This window comes from Emydura macquarii, unplaced genomic scaffold (genome assembly GCF_026122565.2).
Source record: "Emydura macquarii macquarii isolate MOO-44397 ecotype Brisbane River unplaced genomic scaffold, CSIRO-AGI_Emac_v2 contig_3530, whole genome shotgun sequence".
Lineage (NCBI taxonomy): Eukaryota > Metazoa > Chordata > Testudines > Chelidae > Emydura > Emydura macquarii.
The window spans coordinates 10418277-10439833 of NW_027133667.1; the positions used below are offsets into that span (position 1 = coordinate 10418277).

The following is a 21557-nucleotide window of genomic DNA, read 5'->3' on the forward strand; positions in this document are numbered from 1 at the left end:
CAACTCTTATTCAACTTTTTAGATACTTTTAAAAGGTAGAGGATTAATTGACTATTCATGATGTTCCCACTTTTCCATAATCATTTCTACCATGCCACTGAATTCCCTCTTGCTGTATTTTCCCGCTTCAAATTATATTTGGAGATAGTCTCTCTGATGAACATACCCCAAAGTGCTGCAGGGCAGATACCATGACATGTCTTCAGATTCTATCACATCCAACTGGAATACTTCTAGATTTCAGATGCACACAAAGGCCGGTTCAGGGCACTCCATACAAACTGTTTTCAAGCTTAGGACCTCAAAAGAAGCCTGTGCCATGGTACAGGTCTCCTGCATGAGGCAGAGACATAAACCTTCATTTTCAGAACCACTGGCTCTTGCAGGCAAGCTTTGCCTAACTGCATGTTGAAATGGCCTCTTAGGCAAACTAGCTCCTGAGAACTTAAAGGAGCTTTTAGCCTTATTTGTGATGGTCAAATGGCTCCAACAACAACAGGAAGGACTGAAACTTATATATTGCTAATGCCTGCAGATCCTAGGGCTGGAATGAGCCAGTCAACCACAAATGGATGGACAAACATGACTTCCTTCCTGAGAGCAACAGTCAATAACACCCACTAGTTTGCTACACAGATAGGGAGCTGTAGCCAAACCAGAAGGCAGGGTTTTGAATTGTCAGTATTTTGGCAGTGTTGCCCAGCACACACAATGAAATCAGAGATCAGTTACAGTGTTTCTCAACGACCGGTCCATGGACCAGCACTGGTCCCTGAGATCTCCCTGACCCAGTAAAAGAAGCCGGATCTCTCTCTGACGGAGTATAGGAAACCGGTTCCTGGTATCCAAAAAAGTTGAGAAACACTGAGCTACACCACCCCCATCTTGAGGGGATTCTCCTTAAGGCAAGTCTTTCAAACACCAAATCAGACACACTCAAAAAGACATACTGCACGACAAGATTTCTACATATATCTACATTACATTGCATTTTACCGACGAAGTCTACCATTTGTCAGCCAAGAGACAGATTAATGGCTTAACAATCTTTAACTACTTTCTCAAGAGAGACACTTTAATACAAAGAGCAACTCTTCCCTTGATTTGGCATGTCAAATATTGAAATTTCCCCCTCTGGGTTGCAATTGCTGAACAAGCCAATGTCAGCTCTTGAAAATCATAGACTAGATGCACCAGCAGTCACTTTGAATGCCTTAAAAAAGCAAAGTTTGTAAGGAAGAGTTGAATTCTCAAACACTTTTCTCAATGGACAGAAGAGAGACTCACATCTGGCATTTCTGTAAAGCAGAAAAGGGTCCTGTAGCTGGAAATCTAGGTCTTTAGTGATGGGTTCTGTTCGATTTTCCATGCTCAGCCTGTTCATAATGGTGAAGCCATGCCTGGGAGAAGCTGATCTGTAAATTACCAAGCAGAAATCATAGCAAGTCAAAGAAAAAAATGAGTATCACTTCTTTGTCAGACAGTGCTCCAAAATTATTATTTCAATAAAAGTTGTTGTATAAAATCTAACTACTTTGCCAGGGAGGGAACTGAACAAGTCTTGGCGCCTGATGGAATCTTTGGCTCCTTTGTGGAATCCTTTTTCTTTCTTCAAACCCCTAAGTTCTGTATGAAAAATGACAGAGATAACAGTGGCTACAATGACTATTTTTATACAGTCTGCAGCATCTGAGATGGTATAGTTTGAGTCCTAAAGCCTTTAGTCAGAGTCATAACTATTTGTGCATGCCCTGCATTCACAGCAAGTTCTAAGGCCTACAACTTTAGGAATGGGCAATAACTTACTAATGAAAAATTTGTCCTCAGATCATCGGTGTCATATTATCCAAGGATCAGAACTGGTCTACACTTTCCCACTGCAGCAGAAAAGGGATATTGGAGAGACAGTTGTGGGACAAAATTAATTACAATTTTTACTTTTTTTCTTTAATACATGATGACAATGAATTATTCAAGTCACTCCAGGTGGGATTTTCAAAAGTCCCTTAGTGACATAAGAGCACAAATCCTACTGACTTTCAATGGGATTTGTGTGCTTAACTCATGTAGGTGCTTTTGAAAAAAAATCACACACTCCAACTCTACTTCCAAATGCTAATAGAAGATGTTACTTTAGAACTGAATTTGACAGTGATGGACAAGACACTGACTAAATGTTTGGGATAACTGCCAAGTTCGGTAATCACCAGTGGGTGTTCTCCATTAACTCCAAAGCACGGGAACCTGCATTACAGGAAGGGAGGCAACAGAAAATGAAACAGAGTTGAAGTGATAGAAAAAATACTTGATGGTAATAGCCAGAATTGTATTTTTCTTGAGTCTTTTCAGATTATCCCCAACACGTCTCATTTTTACATTTAGATAAAGATGTTCTTCACAGTTCACAAAGAAGAGCAAGTGATAAATTAATCAGTTTATTTAAGTGAAATAATAGACATTTCACATTTCCAAAATAATAGTGAGAAAGGATTTGTTACTATATGCATAAAAAGGAATTCCTCAGTTGTGCCTATCCCAGTTCCCAACAGGTATGATCAGATTATTATTATTCTCCTGCACAAGACCTAAACTTTATAAGCCTTTCCAACATCAACTGACACTAAAATGTGAAAGGGACTACTTAGTTAATGTTTGTAAAGTGATCTGAAGAGAAGAAGCCCTATGTAGAAGTGCTGAGTATTATTATTGGGGAAAACACTGACTATATATGAATAAAACTAAAGAACATAACTAGATATGGGAATTAGATTGCACAACTCCAAACCACATTAAGCTGTGCCTTGTATGCTGGTGTACTTGGCATTTTCTGCTCAGAATTGCTAGAAGCCAAGGATCCACTGAAAATAAAATCATGTTTTCTCTTTTAAAAGAAAGAAAGAGAAGGAAACAAAGGGAGGAAGTGATAGAAAGAATGCTTGAAGGCAATAGCCAGATTTGTATTTTTCTGAGTGTTTTAGCCTCATTCCCAACCGGAAGCCTCTTATTTGACATTTCCTCAAAATAGTCTTTCAAAATAAAGATTATAGATTTAGTCTATCACTTTGCATTTTTGTAAAGCCCTCTATTTTATTTTTTTAAAAACATGTATTTTTCAGTTTAATTATATAATTGAATGTCTTCATTCTACTTTCCAGCCTGTGCCTTTATTTCTTGTTTAAAGGCAAGGGCTGGAAAAGGGTTAACTCTTAGTGCTGCAATTAAGAATATAGGGAACTGGGCAGAAAGCACTGCAGCTACTAGACTAAGACACTGCAACACGTAAGTGAATATCCTTCCTCACCTTCCTTCTTCTCAGGACCCAGAAAAAGAATCGGAGTGGTGGAGGGGAACAGATTTGGACAGGCTAGAAGCAAGAGTCTAGTTGCAGAAGGCTCCAGAACTCAGATCCAGTGTACAAGAGAATCATATTCCTGCTATGGAGTGGGCAAGGCACCTTTGATCTGCCAAACCACGCTACAAGCAGCAGAAGCAGGAGCCAGTTCCTTCATCCAGCAGTGGCAGCTACAACAGCATCTCTTACCTCATCCACTCTTGTTCTTCTCTACACAGATGAATAGAAGAGTGAGTGTGGTGAGGTGCTGGTACTGGCTTCTGCTGCTCGGTAGAAAGGAGCTTAGAGATCAAAGTCCACTCCCATGCTCCCTAGTAGAAAATTGGTTCCACTGTATACCTGGCCTCACACACTGTTTGTCAGTTCCAGCATCCCTCTTTTCCTTACTCAACCCAATGGACCTCCTGCCTCCTCAGTCCCCGTCCTTCTCCTACCTGGATCCTCAAGAGAAAAAAAAAAAAAAAAATAAAGAGGAAATCCACTTACCTGTTCTACTAACTCAGCCTAACAGTTGCATCATTATGTCTGCTAGATGCCTCATCTTCTGCTTATCACATCAATAGCAGGCAAATTAAGATGTAACACCCTGGAAGCCCTGCGCACAGATACAGCTGGCTTTGCAACATACCTGTGTTATAGAAAAGATGAGACTAGATGATCTAATGGTCCTTTCTGGCCATAAAATTTATTAAATTATTCCCCACCTCCCCAAACAACCCTGCCTTCAAATAAGAGGTGAAAGCAAGAGCAGGAAAACAACAAATGTAATATAAAATTCAACCATTAAATTAAAAGAAACAGCCAGAGCAATTAGAAAAAAGAGTTGTTGAGAATATCCAACACATGGGGTGAAAGATGCACGACAACCACATTGTAAGTAATTTGACACCCAGGGCAATGTAAGGAAACCACATGAACTTTCCCCTTTCCAGGAATCAATTACAATACTGAAGTTTTAAGTCCTACCATTTCCTTAACCTTTATGAACACCACTATTTATTCTGCCTTTTAGCTTTTTTTGTTCTGAAACCTTCAAAAGGGCAAATGTTGCATCCTATTCTAAATAGAACATTGTCAAAGATTTATTAGGTTCATCCATATTGAGATTTAAATTACATCGTCAAGCCCTATCCACATGAACACGTACAAGGTGATGTTCTCCTTTTCAATGGTCTCTTTCCTGCACTGTCTGACAATTTCAAACTAACTTCAGTTATTCCTTTTCACCTTGTAATAAGACAGGATTCAGAGTGGTTACTTGAGGATTCTTGTTTAGCAGGCTTTTCTACTTCCATAGATTTTATATTCAGACATTAAAATATAACTTTCTCACCTTGTATAAACAAAGAGTGTTCCTTCCACATCAGTCTTCTCCTAAAATAAAAGAAACATTCAAGTAATTCAAATAAAAATTCATAAAGTGAAGGAAAACCAATGTTTTTCACAAAACCATGACTTAATAGCACTAGCAGGCAAAAAACACACATTGGTATAATGAATGTAACATATTGGCTCATTAATAAACTAAAGACTCCAGTAATGAAAGGAATTATCCTTATGGAAAAGTGTATTTACTGTCATATTCACAGTCCATTGCTGATGAAGCAATAGGAAGCACAAGAACTATTATTTTGGCAACCATAAATAAGCTACCACTATCTACCTTTTTCCAAAGACCATTATAGTTACATATCTCTAACTGAAATGCGGAAATAATTAAACCATGCTTCAGGGATTTGCTAGTTGGAGATTACAACTACCACAGCTCCCCTTCATCCTTCAGCTGAATCAGGTCTTATGAGAAGACATGAAAACCATCTGCTCTGCATTTTTTTTCTTTTTAGTTCCTTCTCAGTTGTCTTCTTATCTATTTTTTTCTCCCGAAATCCTGTCAGCCAGGATAACTGACAAGTTGTCATTTAAAAAAGAAACTTCAGTGTATTTACCTGATCTACTGGATGGCAGAAAGTCAGTACCCTTTATGCTCCTGCACTCCATTTGATACATAATATCCCACTTGCTTAAAATATGTAAGCTTTTCTGGTCCAGGGACAAAAATTTTGGAGATGAGCATTTTGGGATTCTTCTAAATGAAAGACACTACATAAAGTTCCATCCACACAAGGATAGCATTACATTTGAAAATTATGCTTAAACAGAATTCCTCTAAACCAGTTCTGACCACTATTTAACCACATCAACATCAGCCAATCAATAGAGTTCAAAATTGCTTTGGGGAAAAACTACATATGTTTAAGCAAGTTTCTCAAACACAGCTCTGTTGTGCACACAGGGGTTAGGTGAAAATCATTATTACACTCTGACCCAAGGATATTCAGTCTGACAAAATATTAACAGGACATTCAAGATAATCTTTTTTTAAAATACCACCCGTATTACTAATAGCTTATGTTTATTTATTTTTAGAAAAATCTAATATACTTTTCAATATTTATTTTTTGCCCATAACTCAGCTTGGACTTTGAAAGTGAATTTGTAAGCTTCACCTCCTGTTAATATCAATTTCACTTTCTGATCCTCATAACACCAGCACAACACAGCATGGGGAAGGAGAGGGAAGTTCCTATTTCCCTCTCTCTCTTATATTGCAGGACAATATTTATATTTAAAAAACAGTTTTTATTGAAATAAAGACTCCTGACAACACTGCTATTAGGTTTTGTAGGACTTGCTTTAAAAATATACTAATAATATTTATGTTTGAGGGGTGATTTACTCAAAAGCGTCTCTTTAAATAAGATTCCAATCCTATAATCTGATTGGTATCAGGGTCCGCCCAGGCAATCATCAATGTAGAGTGCCTGAAGACAACAGGCATCTGTACAGCAATGGTTCCGAAACTTTTTTTGGTCTGCACCCTCCCTCCCCCTTACCAAGTCTGTCCCCCACTTTGGCCGGGAGCAGAGCACGGCTGGATGACGCTCTCTCCCCACCCCCTATAGAGGACAGGGTGCATAAAAATCAATGATTAAAAAAGAAATCAGATTTTTTTTTAAATTTAAATTGGATTTTGATTTTTTTTTTAAATCTTCAATAAAATACTAAATTTCTCTCTCATTTAAAAAATAAGTTACAATTAAATCTCATCACAAACGTGCTAAACCTACACTTAAAGTCTTGTAAAAATGAATTAATGGTTCTAATCTGTCCAACCTAACTACCAGCTCTTGCTTCTTGGAAGTTCTGGGCTTTCGGTTTCTGTTTCTCAATAGACTAAAGTCACATGTGCCAAGAAAGACACAGGGCTGGATAGGATCGTTGTTGTTCTGTGCTTATGTGGTGGTGGAGCTGGGCTAAGAAAGGCAGAGGAGATAGTCTTTAAGACACTGTCTTAAAGAACAGACACACAAAGGACAGAGGCAGAGTAGAAAGGAACAGTGGAGTGGACTGGAAAGAAAAAAGGAAAACATTATTCAGTACACACTCAACTTCCTACATTCCCCCACACTTTTGCCACAGAATAACTGTCATAGCTTCTGGGTGTAAGAGAAATCTAGAGTTGCCAGTTGTCATTTTTTAATTTTGTTTCAGGATTCCATTTAAGCATAAGAGACTTTGACTGTGACTGTCTATCTGCAACAACTTCAGAGTCATCCGTTGGTACTTTTAGCAGCAATGCTGCAACTAAACGTATTTCAGACAACAACGTATCAGTAGCAAGCAAAATATTTCAATCATCCAGTAAAACCACCACCATGGATGGGTTTGTAGTAAGAACCAGCAAATACCAACAAGACACCATAGATGAAAAGATTGCTCGGTTCATTTATGCTACAAATTCTCCTTTTTGCATTGTTAACAACAAACACTTCATTGACATGGTTGAGTCCTTACAACCAGGCTACACTCCACCTGGTAGAGCAGACATTGGTGGAAGGTTGCTAGATACAGTGTATGAAAAGGAACTTGAACAGTGTGCAAGAAATACTGAGAGGAAATTTGCCAGTTTAAGCCTTGATAGGTGGAGCAATGTACACAATGATCCAGGAATATGTGCCTGTGTGACAACAGAAGATGGAGTTGCGTATCTTTCAGAAACAATAGCTACATCAGGAAATGCCCACACAACAGAATATTTAAAAGAAGTGGAAGTGAAAGCTGTAATAAACTGTGAACAAAAATTCAACTGTCATGTGCGCAGTTTTGTCACAGACAATGCTGCAAACATGGTAAAGATGAGAAGATATTTAGAAGAAGAAACAGAAGGATGTTCCTTAATAACATATGGCTGCAGTGCCCATTTAATGCATCTTTTAGCCAAAGACTTAAGTACGTCTTCTCCAGGAATAAAAGAAAATGTTGTTGAAGTCACAAAATACTTCCATAACAACCATTTTGCTTCAGCTTCACCAAAGAGAGCAGGAGGATCCAAACTAATTCTCCCTCAAGATGTTCAACTGAATTCTGTGGTTGATTGTTTTGAACAATTTATTAAGAAATATGTGAAGTAGTATCAGTGGGAAACTTTATTTAAATCAATGATTGTCTCTTGGTGATTTAAATCATGATTTAAATCAGTTATTTAAATTGCCCTGATTTAAATCAATGCACCCTGATAGAAGCTGGCCTGGACCCGACCAAGTTCCCCCGAACATTCCTCTGCATCCCCCTGGCAGGGCACGCTGCACAGTTTGGCGACGTATGTTTAGTGTTGTGATGACTTGTCTGTTAGAGTTAATAAATTTTAAAATTAAAGAAGTGTTGAAGGACAGCAGTCAGTTGAAGCTGCAATTGCAAAGCAATTTAGTAACATTTAAGATTTAGTTTAATAAAATATAAGTGCTATTGTGTTTAAAGATGTGCGTTGTAAAATGCTTTGAGTTGTTCTTACCATATTTTAAGAAATATGAGGTACTACAGGTATATTTGCACAGAGGAGACCATGCTATCACAGTTTAGACAGCAAGCTCTCCAATAGTATAATGTTAAGGTTACACAATTAGAATAACAAAGACAGAAAATTAAGGCTTCCAGTTATATATCTTATACATTTTATGGTGTGTATAATAATATATTAAGCAACACATTTTAAAAGAAAAAAGCAAGACTACAAAACACTACATAAGTGCAATGCAGTTAAGTTACTGTCTTTCTGGAAATCTTAACTTTTGCATTTACTCTTTTATCATTTTAAATTGGATAACCTTAATGCTGCATTAACTATTTAATTTTCTTTCTTAAATGCTTTAGGTACTATCTGCTTCCTTCTGGATAAAAGTCCCTAATATATGAATGAAGGCAACAGACAAAATTTAAGACATAGGAAAGGAAGGAGAAGGAAAAGAATCACAGAAAAAGCTTGTTCATTTTCAATTTGTCAATGACAGACGCCTGCTCAGTCCTTTAACAGATTGTACACTGAGCTAACTAGGAGGCACCAATCAGTAACTATTGAAGTGCATTGAAATGAATGCTTTTCTGAGATGGAGGAAAAGCCCTCATTGATAGTCCATCTCTCTAGGAGTGCCCATTTCGTATTAGGCATACCCACTGTACAGTTTTCAAATGTTCAGAACTTTTAGATTAAATGCTGAAATTTCCAACTAGTTTTTTCAAATTTTATCATGGACATACACCTCACCAAAAATTAGGTTCATGTCAAGTTTCAAAGTTCAGCCATATTTCAGTTTGTTCTCCCTAAACAAATCTGACTTTAAAAAAAATACACAGAGGGTAGGCTGTATTTGTTCATTACACACGATTTCCAAAAACAGCTGAAAAAATTTCTGACAATTTTTCACAAAGTACTAACCTTTGGGCTGAGACCAATTGTGGAAAATTTTAAACAAACAGAGAATGTTATGACATTTTAGCACATGAAAAGAGGAGGATAATAATTGAATCTATATTGTATTTGCTATCAAATGAATACCATAGACTGCTATGAACTGGAAGAGAATTAGGAGATAAAGAAAGTTGGTTCACAGTCTATGGCTCCACACTGTGGCCCTGATCTAACAAATAATTTAGAACTTGTCTACACTGTGAGGTAATGGGTTTTAAGGGGTCTGAATTCTAAAGCCCACTAATGTGTTGTGCATTATTTGCTCCATGTAGACCCTGCTGGTGTGCTTTAACATGGCACTGCTACTTGAAACAGCACTATATCAAAGTGCACTAGGGAATCTTTAGTGAGCAGCAGAGGGTCTACATTGACCAAGTAATATTAAACATATTAGTGGGCTTTATGACTCACACAACACCCCCATACAGCATATTACCCCATGTGCAGACAAGCTGTTAAGCATGTGCTTAACTTTAAATACATGAGAAGTCCCATTGACTTCAGCATGTTAAGCACATACTTAAATCCTTTGCTAGATCAGGCCTTCTATAAACAGTAATCTTACCATGAAGACTTGTTTTTATATTCGCTGCTTCTTAAGCCTTGGTACCGCATTATTGGTAAATTTGGAATTATGTGGCATGTTTCTAAAAATCATATACACAAACCACTCAATGGAGCGTTCCAGCTACACTAACAACGTGCTTTCCATAAAACATTGTATTGTATTCATATGCTATCGCTATGTGCATATAGATCATACGCTCTTCCGGGGAAGAACTTATTACCTGTTTTAGCACACATTGCTTAATAGACATCACTGTGAATTTAAAAGTCAGCAAGGCTCACCTCTTTTTTCCCCCCCAACTATTTTCTCACCAGCTTTTGTGTGTTGATTCTTAGTTTAAGAGTGTGTGTGGGAGAGAACCACTGTCCTTTCAGAAGTTGTAGAAACTTGTTTTTTCCCCTTTCGGGTTTCACAGTGGACCTTTATAACTGAGCGTATTTTATAAGCTAGAGAAGACAGATACCACCACCAAGACTTTCACTCACTCTTCCCTCCCCAGACCTTCCAGCTCCCTCCCCACATATGGGGGGGGGGGTAATCTCCCAGCTCCCTCCCCACGTGGCGGGGATCTCCCCAGTCCCCACTGCGCTTCCCCACCCCATACCTGCGTGTGTGTGTGTATAGGGGGGTTGTCCCCCGCTTCCTGTTCTCCCCACGTGGCGCAGGTCCGCACACTCCTTCTCCCCCCGCTGTGTGTGTGGGGAGGGTCACCCTGCTTCGTACCCTGCCCACGTCGGAGGCCTCCCCGCGACCTGCCCTGCCCCCGCCATCCCCCGGGGCGGGGAGGGGGAGGGATCTCAGCACGCACCCATTCGTTAGCGCGGTGCCCGAAGGTGTAGAGCGCCACCTGGCTAGCCACGTCCACGATGCTGCAGATGTAGGGGTCGTGCCGCTGCAGCGCCGCCAGGCTGATGTCCAGCCCCTTGCCCAGCAGGGCGGCCCCTGCCGCTGCCGCCGCCGCCGCCACCGCCGCCTCCATTTTGCCTCGCACCACAACAACACACTTGTCCCTGCTCCTCCCTCCGAGCGAGGCCGCCGGAGCGCCGCTGAGTGGGGCACGATTAATCTAACGCAGAGAAAGAGATCGAGCCCTTTCGCGAGATAAAAGCGGGCCCGGGAGCGGGACACAGACTCGGTAATCGAGCGCCGAGTTGCAACTGCTGAGCCTTGTTGCCATTAGCAACAAGATGAACTCCCCCGTTCGGGCCCTCTGGGTGTAACCCAGGGGGCGGGGCCTGCAGGGGCCTTGGGCACGCGACGCCGCCGCGCTGTGCAATGTCCCGCCTGGCACAGTCCTTCCAGACTCGTCTGAGGGGCACCCTTGTGAGGGCGGGTACACACTGCCCCAGGCACGTGCGGGGCACGTGCCCAAGAGCCTACAGAGACCTGAACTGCCCACTCCAAGTGTTCCTAAATCATGAGACTGGCTTAAAATAATACAGTTTAGGTTATTGTTATTTGTTTTCGGGGGCGAAGCCTCTCGGGTTCAGGTTTAACAGCTTTTCTCCACAAGTCGGAGGGCTAAGGACTTAGGCTTTTTAAAAAAATGCAAGTTGAGATTCTCAGACAATCATGATTCCTGAGGAGTCAAGAAAAGCATCAACTTTCCTGAGACTTGAAATGAAATTGTCAGACTTGCCAATACTGAGGTACTTACTACAGGCATGTATATCGATGCCCACCATAATTATATATAGATACAGATACACATATGCACAGAGATACACTTGTACTCAGGGGCACACACATAGGCATAAATGTATACAGGCATGTACATACATGCCCATGAGTATCCAGACACACCGAGGCATCCACACAAAAGTACCTACATGAGAGAGAACACAAAGTCATACATGTCTGCAGCCATGTGTGTGCATGCGTACACACCAACACTTGAATTGGAATGTATAGACATACACACGTGGGTGAGTACACACCCATGGCTATATGTACTCATATTTTCCAGCATACATCTATGGACCTACTTATTCAGGTGAATCAGCAACCAAGTGACATGAGTGAAGCTAAGCAACACAGCTAATCAATTGAGAGTTACCATGTTTAGAAACAGCTGGATAATACATTTTCCTCCAAAGGTAAGCGGTGAGGTGCTCTAGCATCAGTTCAAAACGAATAAGGTATAGTAGTTCATGGACTAGTGAAAGAAATGTTGTGGTCTGGAAACTTCAGGAGGAAGATGGGAAGAAAACCAGTGAGTGGGAAGGGTGACAATTAGGCATTCTTTGCTGCTCAAGTTACAAGTAGATCTCAATTCTTTCTGCTCTCTAAATCCTCCTGGATTCCCTAGTTACAAGGCCCTCCCTCAGCCAGAATCCCCTATGATGTGCCAATCCTTCTTATGGCCATTAGTGACAAATATATCTAGCACCTGCCACAAATGTTCCACACTGACAAGTATCCCAATTTGTCACTGAGGCATGGGAGGATCAAGCTCTCTCAGCCTGACTTCTGCAGCTGCCCAACCCTTTTGGTCCCCATACTACTGATTATATTAAAATAAGTTTCCCTATTTTGTATTGCAAAAATCTGGTCAACCTAACTCCAAAAGAGACAGAATACAATGTAGAAATTAATTTGAAAAGGATTTTTCATTCAAACTGTAAACATTCACTCGTGATTACAATTGGGCATTCCGGTGAAGGTATGAGTGTTATTGTACAACATTTTAATCACAGTTACAATTTAATAACAAATTATTGTTTATATATCTTTTGAGCTCTGGGAAGGTATAAAAGCAGAAGTCAGTAAGATTTTTCTGTTGTTGACCATTTGGCCTGACTGAGTGATTAATCAATATTTAGGGCCTTGCAAGTTTGTTTCCATTAGGAGGAGAAATTGATTATAGTAGTCAGGTATATTCCTTGGTGCAATCCTGTATATTTACAAAGAATGTACAGAGTCTTGCTTCCTTGTACACAGGGGAAACAAACAACTGCAAGCAGTTTTCTTGCTCAGAAATCCCCAGGCCTGCCTTTCTAGTGCATTGCATGCCCAACAAGCTCTCTGTCTTTTCTCCCTCTCAAGACTACACTCACAACTGCTTCTCTTCCTTTCTGCTGATTTTCTTTTTATTTCCTATTGGTTTTCTCCTGGCTTTTTGGCTCTTTTACACGCAGAGCTTACCAAACTATACCCTACCCTCTGTGTCTGCAATCAAGGAATCCCTCAGCTCATACATCTTAGTCTCTGTTGAGGCCTTGCCACATAACACATTGCTTTGGGCAGTGTCTTCTATTGTTTCCAACTATCTCACTACATTAAGGAGATTAATTGCTCTTTCTGTTTAGCCTGAAACAAAAGTGCGCACCCATCAGTTTTAACCAGGTTTGTGACCTATATAGAGCAAAGGCCTATTGATGGCATTTTACCATATAAAATGGTGGACTTGTCTTCATGTACAGCAACTGCACCACTGTAATGCTTTAGTGAAGACTCCCGTCAGCATAGTTAATCCACCTCCCCGAAAGGCGGTAGCCTATGTCTGCGGGAGAAGTTCTCCCATCAAGATAGTGCTGTCTACACAGGAAGTTAGATCGATATAAGTATGTCATTCAGGTGTGTGGATTTTTCACACCTTTGAGTGATGTAGTTATAGACCTGTAATGTAGATCTGGCCTGTTTTTAAAAAAATCTTGTAGGTACAGAACCTTGGGAATTCTCAATTCTCTACAAAAAACTAAGTACTTCTCAGCAAAGATTTCATAACAAAAATCTAATCGTTTTTTCAAACCAAGTTAGCATGGTTTTGCTGGAATTTGTTTATGAAGCAAAGTGATTTTTTAGCTCTGAAAATGTCATATTTTACAAAGTGCATAATTGTGAAATATAGAATCATAGAAATGTAGGGTTTGAAAAGACTTCAAGAAGTTATCTAGTCCATCCCCCTGCACTGAGGCAGGACCACATATATCCAGACCATCCCTGACAGGTGTTTGTTTAGCCTATTTTTAAAAACCATCATGACGAGGATTCCACAAACTCCCATCAACCTAATACTATACTATTCCGCAGCTATTCTTCTGTAGAGCTGTGTGAATTATTTTTGGCAAATAGTAAATTCACTGAAAATACATTTATGGGGGAAGCAAAACTATTTGCAAATGTGGGTAGAATTTGGTGAATAGTTTCAGCCAAAAACAAGCAAACAAAAATTGGAAATGGTAACATGTTTCATTTCAACATTTTTGAAAAAAAACATTTTGACATTTTGAAACAAGTGAAATGAACAAAACATTTCAACTTTTTATTTAGAAATGGCCTTTCATTTTGAAATGTAACTAATAACAGAGTTCAACCTAAGCTTTCTCCCCAGGTGTGACTGCTTCTAATATTCCTCCGTCAAGATTGCTCAGTCCAGACCCTTGGTCCTCTCTGTCTCAGATTCAAGGTGCCTCTGTGTAGTGAGTCACTCCAGCCCTCCTTACATCCATGGTGGAGTTAAACAAGCCCCTACCTCATTTAGACTCAGTATCTCTGCTTTCTTATCTCCTCAGACTCAATCCTCTCCCCTTCGCTCTCAAGAACTTAGCTGAAGTTTGGCTGCACCTCAACAGCCATCCTGATAGGATCATTTCATATATATCATCCTTTCAACACAGTTTTATTACAAATGATCAGTAAACCGACTTCACAGTATGATCGGGGAATATGTATGTTGCTGGTGTCCACAAGTCTAAAAGATTATTGTTGGACCTTTGTCTACCTCAAGTCCCAATGGGTAAGGAAGATTTAGCCTTTTTGTTAGCAGTATATATGCTCAGGATTCCTTAACTGACTCAGGACTTGAATCAAATGGCCCATGAAAACTGTGCTCAGTCCAGCTAATTCCATCTAGGATAGTTATTTAAAAATTTAACTCCCAGAATCAAACTAGATCTGGTCAATTTTATTCTCAAACTAGAAAAAAATGCAAGGAAAAGATGTATAACATCACAGTAAGTTATTAGCATCAGTGTGTATTTAATACTACCCCCTGGTGGAATTTGGCAGACCTCTTTGCTGCAAAAGCAGTTCACTTCACTGTCTATTGAGAATTTCTACTTTAACTCACTGAAGAATAAGATTCTGTACTTTGGTGCTATTGGTTTTGCTGTAGATATTGTGTGTGAAATGATTAACTACAATAACAACAAGTTGTCATGGATTTTCTGTAGAATTCTTCCTTTTAGGGAATGCGGGCATATTGTTTGACCAAAAGCACATTTCTTGCTTTGCACATTTTTGCAAAATGGTTCTGTTGCTGTAATTCTAGGTGTTGTCTTATACTGAACACTTATTTCAGGCACTGTACATTTCATACACACTATCTTCTGCCTAACGGCTTTTCTACGTAGGAAAGTTTTACCAGTTATACTGATATAGTTAAATCGATATAATTCCCCAATTCCAATGTGGACACTCTTATTTCAGTATAAGCATGGCTTTTTTTGGTTTAGTTTAAGCCCCTTGCCAAGTGACATAAACTAAACTGAAAAAGGCACTATCAGTCTTATACTGGAATGAATGTGTCTGCATTGGAGATTACACTGATATATCGGTTTAAATTCACACCTTATGTTATGCTGAAAAAAAGTTCCCATATAAATGAGGCCTTTGTTTGCTGTTCACTCCTTCTTTATTTCCTCCTATGTTTTTCATAAATTTTACTTTTGCTCTGCAGGTATCATGCCTTTCAACTAGTCTTTATCAGAAAATCTGTTAGTTCTCCAAATCCTAAATTTAATTTAAAATTTAAGTTCTATTAAGTATTAATTTATTTATTTATCTTGTAATCGGATACAAGTGATAACACTGATCCCTTTTATATATTTGTTTTTGGGGTACACTAGTCATCAAATCTCTGAAAAACAACACCCAGATTATTTCTTCCAACCTCATCCCAAAAATGAAGGTGTTATAAACCTCCAATGCTGTTTCTTTCTCTATATCCAGAAACATAGATGTCTAACTTCGGTGGCTTTTTCCCCCAACCTCGGTAAGCATGAAATAAATCAGAAATCACTGAACTTCCTACATTGCTCAACAACATTTCTATGAGATTTAACTTTGAAGTTTATTTTCCATTTTGTTTGAATGATAATTCCTCGCCTAATACAAGGTTATAGTCTGATGAGGCAACCATCCCGAGTCCTTTATTATGCAAGCATTTGAATTACACAAGCAGTACAATAATATTGTTACCATGAAAGCACAAACTTGTACTAATTTAATAGAATATTGCTTTAGGATACTTATTATAGATACTAATTTACTGCCTTCCTAGTATTTAATCAAGCAATCAACTTAACTCTTTGACAGACGGCATTTGCCAGACCACCAGCTAATCCATAACAGTACAGTCTTTTCCTTGCAATGCATACTCAGGTTTTGGGGAGCATTTTGATTTATCATCTGTTTCATTTTGCTGGTAAATACATAAAAGTTCAAAATACCAGCGCAATATTTGTGTTTAAATGGTCTTCCTTTCAAATTAAGAATGGACTCTTCCTTACATCACATGGAATGTTGCAATAATAATCCACAGATGGTTGCACACTGTACTGCAATTACTGCCTTATACTGAAAGTTTGAAATACTGCGTTTTGTTGTTAGATTGATATAGCTTTAAATTATTCCTTTTTATTTATTATTTGTATTGCACTACGGCTTACAGACATTAGGAGAAGCATTTGGGCAGTCAAAGACCTAACATTTTTGTAGCTCTACCAATAGAGGTTAAAACCTGGTAAGAGTTTAAGTGTTGCTCTGGGAAAAAATGTGCAAAATGAGCTGGGCAGCCAATAGAAAATATAAGCACTTTTAAATGAGATTCTGGACTAAAAACCAAGGATTTTATCACCACAAACTCCAGTGGGTATTGATAGAAAAGTCTAGGGGTATGTCTACACTGCAGAGTGAAGTCGATTTATTTTAAATTGATTTTCACCTGCTGAATTTTAGAAGTTTCAGGATCATGATCACACCACGCTCATTGCGTCAGGGGATTGCATCCCCACTAGCTGCACTTGGGTCAACAATCAAAGCAGTACACTGTGAGTAGCTATCCCACAGTGCAACTAGCTGCAGAGGCTTTTGGGAAGGTTGTTGTCCTCCCATGATGCAAGTCCTCTCTCCCCCTCCCTTCCTGTCCCAAACAAACAGACTAACGCTTTTTTGCGCCATTTTTCTAAACCCGTCAGTCTCTGCCGCATGCATGCTATTGCTGGAGGGACAAGGAGTCGGCTCAGCTCTGCACTATCATTGTGAGCGTCACAAACACTTCACATCTTATCCTGCAATATTTTCAAGGGCGAGACAGGGGCTGCAGCACTGAAAATTGTGATATTACTCAAGACGCCCTGCTACAAGCCATAGAACAAAACAATTCCTGTTTGCCGCTGGCTGTGACACACCATCTGCAGTTGGTGGAGCGTTGCTTCTGGTCCCGGGAAACAAGCAGTGACTGGTGGGATCGCATCATTATGAAGGTGTGGAATGATGAGCAGTGGCTGCAGAACTTCTGTATGCAAAAAGCCACTTTCTTTGAACTCTGCGCATAGCTGTACCCAGCCTTGAAACGCATGAACACTCACTTGAAACCGACTCTGACGGGAGAAGCAGACAGCCATCACTGTGGAAGCTAACAATGCCAGACTGCTACCGGTCAGTTGGGAATCAATTTGGAGTCGGTAAATCCACCGTGGGAGCTGCTGTAATACAAGTTTGCTGGGCCATTAACAGACTTCTGCTAAGAAGTATAGTGACTTTGGGAAATGTGCAGGACTTAGTGGATGGGTTTTCTGCAATGGGGTTCCCAAACTGTGTGTGTGTGGGGGGAGCTTAACACCGGACCCCCTAGCCAGAGAGTACATTAATCAAAAGGGATACTTCTCAATGGTGTTGCAGGCCCTTGTGGATCACAAGAGACGCTTCACCGACATCAATGTGGGGTGATCTGGAAAAGTGCATGGTGTGCTCATCTTAGGGACTCGGGTCTGTTCCAAAAGATGCAAGCAGGGACTTCTTTCCCTGGCCAAAAAATAAATATTGACAATGTTGAAATGCCAGTGGTGATCCTTGAAGACCCTGCGTACCCATTGCTCTCCTGGCTGATGAAGCCATACACCAGGCATCTGGACAGCGAGAAGGAGAGGTTCAATAATAGGCTCAGCAAGTACAGAGTCAAGCAAGTGCAGGTCGTAGAATGTGCATTTGGACGTTTAAAGGCTTTCTGGCACAGTTTACTCACTGGGATAGACCTCAGTGAAAAAAAATCCCAGCAGTTATCTACACGCTGTATGCTCCATAATGTCTGTGAGACAAAGGGGGAGAAGTTCCCGTTGGGTTGGGTCGTGGAGGCAGATAGGCTGGCTGCCAATTTTGAGCAGCCAGAAAGCAGTGCAATGCTCAGAGCCAACCGCAGAGCGCTGCACCTCAGGGAAGACTGGAAAAATTGGTTTTGCAGTGAGACCTAATGTTTCTGAAAAATCTGTGTTCTGTCTTCCCTTCCCATCTCCCACCCATTCCCCAGCACTACCCCACCCTCAGTGCTAATCCCTGTGGTCTCAATAAAGAAAGAGTAATGATCTTTAAAGCAGTACATTTTTATTGTTGTTTAATGACAGTGAGGGAAAGGAAGTTATTTCAACACTTTGCATGCATTGTAATGAAGCTGTCAGAGGACACAGAACAAAGTTTCAGTGTGCAAACAGCAAATAACACAGTCCCATTTCTTTCTGATCCCCCTTCTTTCTGATCCCCTCACCTGGTGTGGAGTGGAGCACATACTGCACCCTGCTCAACCTCCTCCTAGATTGCATGGTGGTGGGGGCTAGGAAAGAGTGCATGAGTTGAGAGTTTTGCAGGGACTGCAGAGGGGTGTGTCCTGCTGCTGCTCTTGAAGCTCAGTCAAATGCCTCAATATGTCCGACTGATCCCTCATGCACAGCATCTCATCCTGCGTTCCATGCTCACGTTCTTGGGCTGCCTTCCTGTTCTCCATGTCCATGTTCATTTTCTTCCGATAATGAATGTGTCAGCAGCCGTGGATGCATTCATTATCTCGGTGAACATGTCATCCCAAGTTATTGTTGTTTTTGCCTTCTAATCTGTGACAGGAAGTCAGTGGGAGTAGTAGATGTTGAGCTGAAGGCGGTGCTGTCCACTGAAAGGCAAGCAAAGGACAAGGTATCCATTGTTACTTGGCCCCATGGACAAAAAGCAATGTTACAATGTAAAAATAACTCCCCTTTATTCCCAAGGGAACAGCAGACCTGCATACCAATCTCTTCCTATTGCAGGGGTCGTAGTGCTGTTCCAGCCATGGTAAGTAAGGGGCTAGTGCATCCGTTTCAGGGAAATCCACGTAGTGCATGTTGCAGAAGTCCATAGTTCCCCAACCAACTGGATTGTTGCACCCCCCTGACCTTCCCAAAAATTGGTTTTTGAAAAGGCAGTACAGAGGGTCTGAGGGGGGGTGAAATTTCCCCGGGCGAAACCATATGGGCACCTGTCTTGCAACCCCTAACACCCATCGCAGTCACGTGCTTGTCTTGTGGTTTATGTACCCCAAAAAACCTCCCATGGCAAAGGAAAAAAAAACCTGATTGTATGGAGTGGGTACTGCAAATTTGCACCATCTTCCCTAGATGATCATGAGTTATATCAGTCTCCTGAGGGTAACAGAGGTGGAAAAGGAGGATTTACTGCAAGCATCTGGGTACAGGCCTGGCCCTTATGCTGCTATGCTGTGTTCTGCAATGATGTCTGCACAATTAAGAAGAGAGTTGTGGGGGAAAGTGTCATATCGCGGTGGAAGAAATAAGGCTGCTCTCCCCAGAAACCTTCTGCAAAGGATCATAGAGTACCTAAATGAAAGTTTCCTGGAGATATCCATGGAGGATTCTCGGAGCATCCCTGTGCACATAAACATTCTTTTCCGGGGGGAACCCCTTGCTTAGGTGAACTAACAACGAGGAAGCCCATCTCCACCAACACACACAATTTTTTTTCCGCTATGACAAGAAGCTGGACTGGGGAGATAACTATAGAAATGAAATTTGCAGTACATACTCACCGGATGTGCCTTCCCCGGTTGCTCAGACATTCATGGTGTCACTCACATTTCGGTCACTCATGGTATCCTGCCTCTGGCTGGGCTATTCTGGAGTTACAAACAGTTCCTGGCTTTCAGGGAGAATGGATTCCCCAATCTCCTGGCCCCTGTTCTCCTCCTCCTCATCATCCACAAAGTCCTCCTCGTTCATCTGAGATTCCCCTGAGTTATCTATTCTGTGTGATGGTACAGTGGTGGGGTCACCGCCGAGAATCGCATGCAGCTCTTTATAAAAGTGGCATGTCTTTGGTGATGAGCCAGAATGACTGTTCACCTCCCGAGTTTTCTGATACGCCTGCCTTAGCACTTTGATTTTAATGCAGCACCGCTGCGCCTCCCTCCTGTGCCCTTTTTCCAACATGCTGCGTGATATCTTTTCGTAAATATCTAAATTCCTTTTGCTGGCTCGGAGGTGAGCCAGAACAGACTCTTTGTCCCACAGATTGATGAGATCCCAAGACCTCAGGTCGACTCCAGGCTGGAGTGCATTTGGGGGGTGCAGTCACCATGATCGGTTCTGCTGGCAAGCTATCTCCACGCTGACAAAACAGGAATTCAAAATTTTCCAGAACTTGAGGGGAGGGGCTGTTTCCTGTGTACATGGCCACAGTGCAGCAGAGTGTGAATGTGCAGAGTGGTCACAGCAGAGCATTGTGGGATAATTAATGGAGGCCAATTACATCAAATTACACAGTGTAATTTGCTCCGCCTAAACTGCCGCTCATTTGACCCAAACAATTAGATTTCAGCACTACGCTACTTGTGGAGGTGGTTTTATTACATCGAATTTTCCTGTGATTTAAGTTGTCAGAACTGAGCAACCAATGAAGATGCATACATTATGTGGTTGACAGAAGTCACATTCTGTCGACCTACCTTCACAGTGTAGACCAGGCTGGTTTATTATCCTTGTGTGACTCTGTTTCCCCTGGTACACTTTGAGTGCTGTGAAGGTATTTGGTAGTCACTTTTCCACAGTCTGATTTTTTCATTTTCTGGTTATGCTGATGCTGTGATGTCTTGTTTGTCAGATGAAATTTACAGACACATTAACTTGCTAGATGGGAACAGTAAGCTACAAGGATTTCCTGAGGAGAAACTTCCATGAGGAGTGTATGAGGTTTCTGATTTTTCTTTTGGCTGCATTGACGTTTGCCCAAATCTACTGATTTCATTATTACCTCAATTCAATCTTATAAAAATAATCTTCACTGGATCTTGTGTAACCCTGTTCTCTGAACTGCAGAAAAGCGGCTGTGTTCTTTAAACAACAAACAAACAAGCAGACAACTTGGGACATCTTGTTAGACTGCGATCAATGGCTCCATGTCTAGCTGGCAACCGGTCACAAGCGGAGTGCCCCAGGGGTCAGTCCTGGGGCCGGTTTTGTTCAACATCTTTATTAATGATCTGGAGGATGGGGTAGATTGCACCCTCAGCAAGTTTGCGGACGACACTAAGCTGGGGGGAGTGGTAGATACCCTGGAGGGTAGGGATAGGATACAGAGTGACCTAAACAAACTGGAGGATTGGGCCAAAAGAAATCTAATGAGGTTCAACAAGGACAAGTGCAGAGTCCTCCACTTAGGAAGGAAGAATCCCATGCACAGCTATAGACTGGGGACCAACGAACTGGGCAGCAGCTCTGCAGAAAGGGACCTGGGGTAACGGTGGATAAAAAGCTGGATATGAGTCAGCAGTGTGCCCTGGTTGTCAA

General features: G+C 41.0%; 2 protein-coding genes across 10 annotated transcripts in view; one reads left to right on the forward strand and one right to left on the reverse strand.

Annotated features, from left to right (window-relative positions):
- The window catches only part of DCP1B (decapping mRNA 1B), a 66719-nt gene extending 56094 nt beyond the window's left edge, over positions 1 to 10625 (reverse strand). The window contains exons 1-3 of one of the 4 annotated variants that reach the window (XM_067536232.1): positions 10535 to 10625; positions 4686 to 4726; positions 1288 to 1415 (exon numbers count right to left, since the gene is read on the reverse strand). In XM_067536232.1, the coding sequence (XP_067392333.1) occupies positions 1288 to 1384 (97 nt within the window). In that variant the 5' untranslated portion in view covers positions 1385 to 1415; positions 4686 to 4726; positions 10535 to 10625. Of the gene's footprint in view, positions 1 to 1287; positions 1416 to 1534; positions 1614 to 3838; positions 3981 to 4685; positions 4727 to 10534 lie in introns of those variants that run through there. The other 3 variants (XM_067536233.1, XM_067536237.1, XM_067536234.1) reach the window with 3 other exon arrangements.
- The window catches only part of CACNA1C (calcium voltage-gated channel subunit alpha1 C), a 648228-nt gene that overhangs the window by 12318 nt on the left and 614353 nt on the right, over positions 1 to 21557 (forward strand). The window lies entirely within an intron of this gene.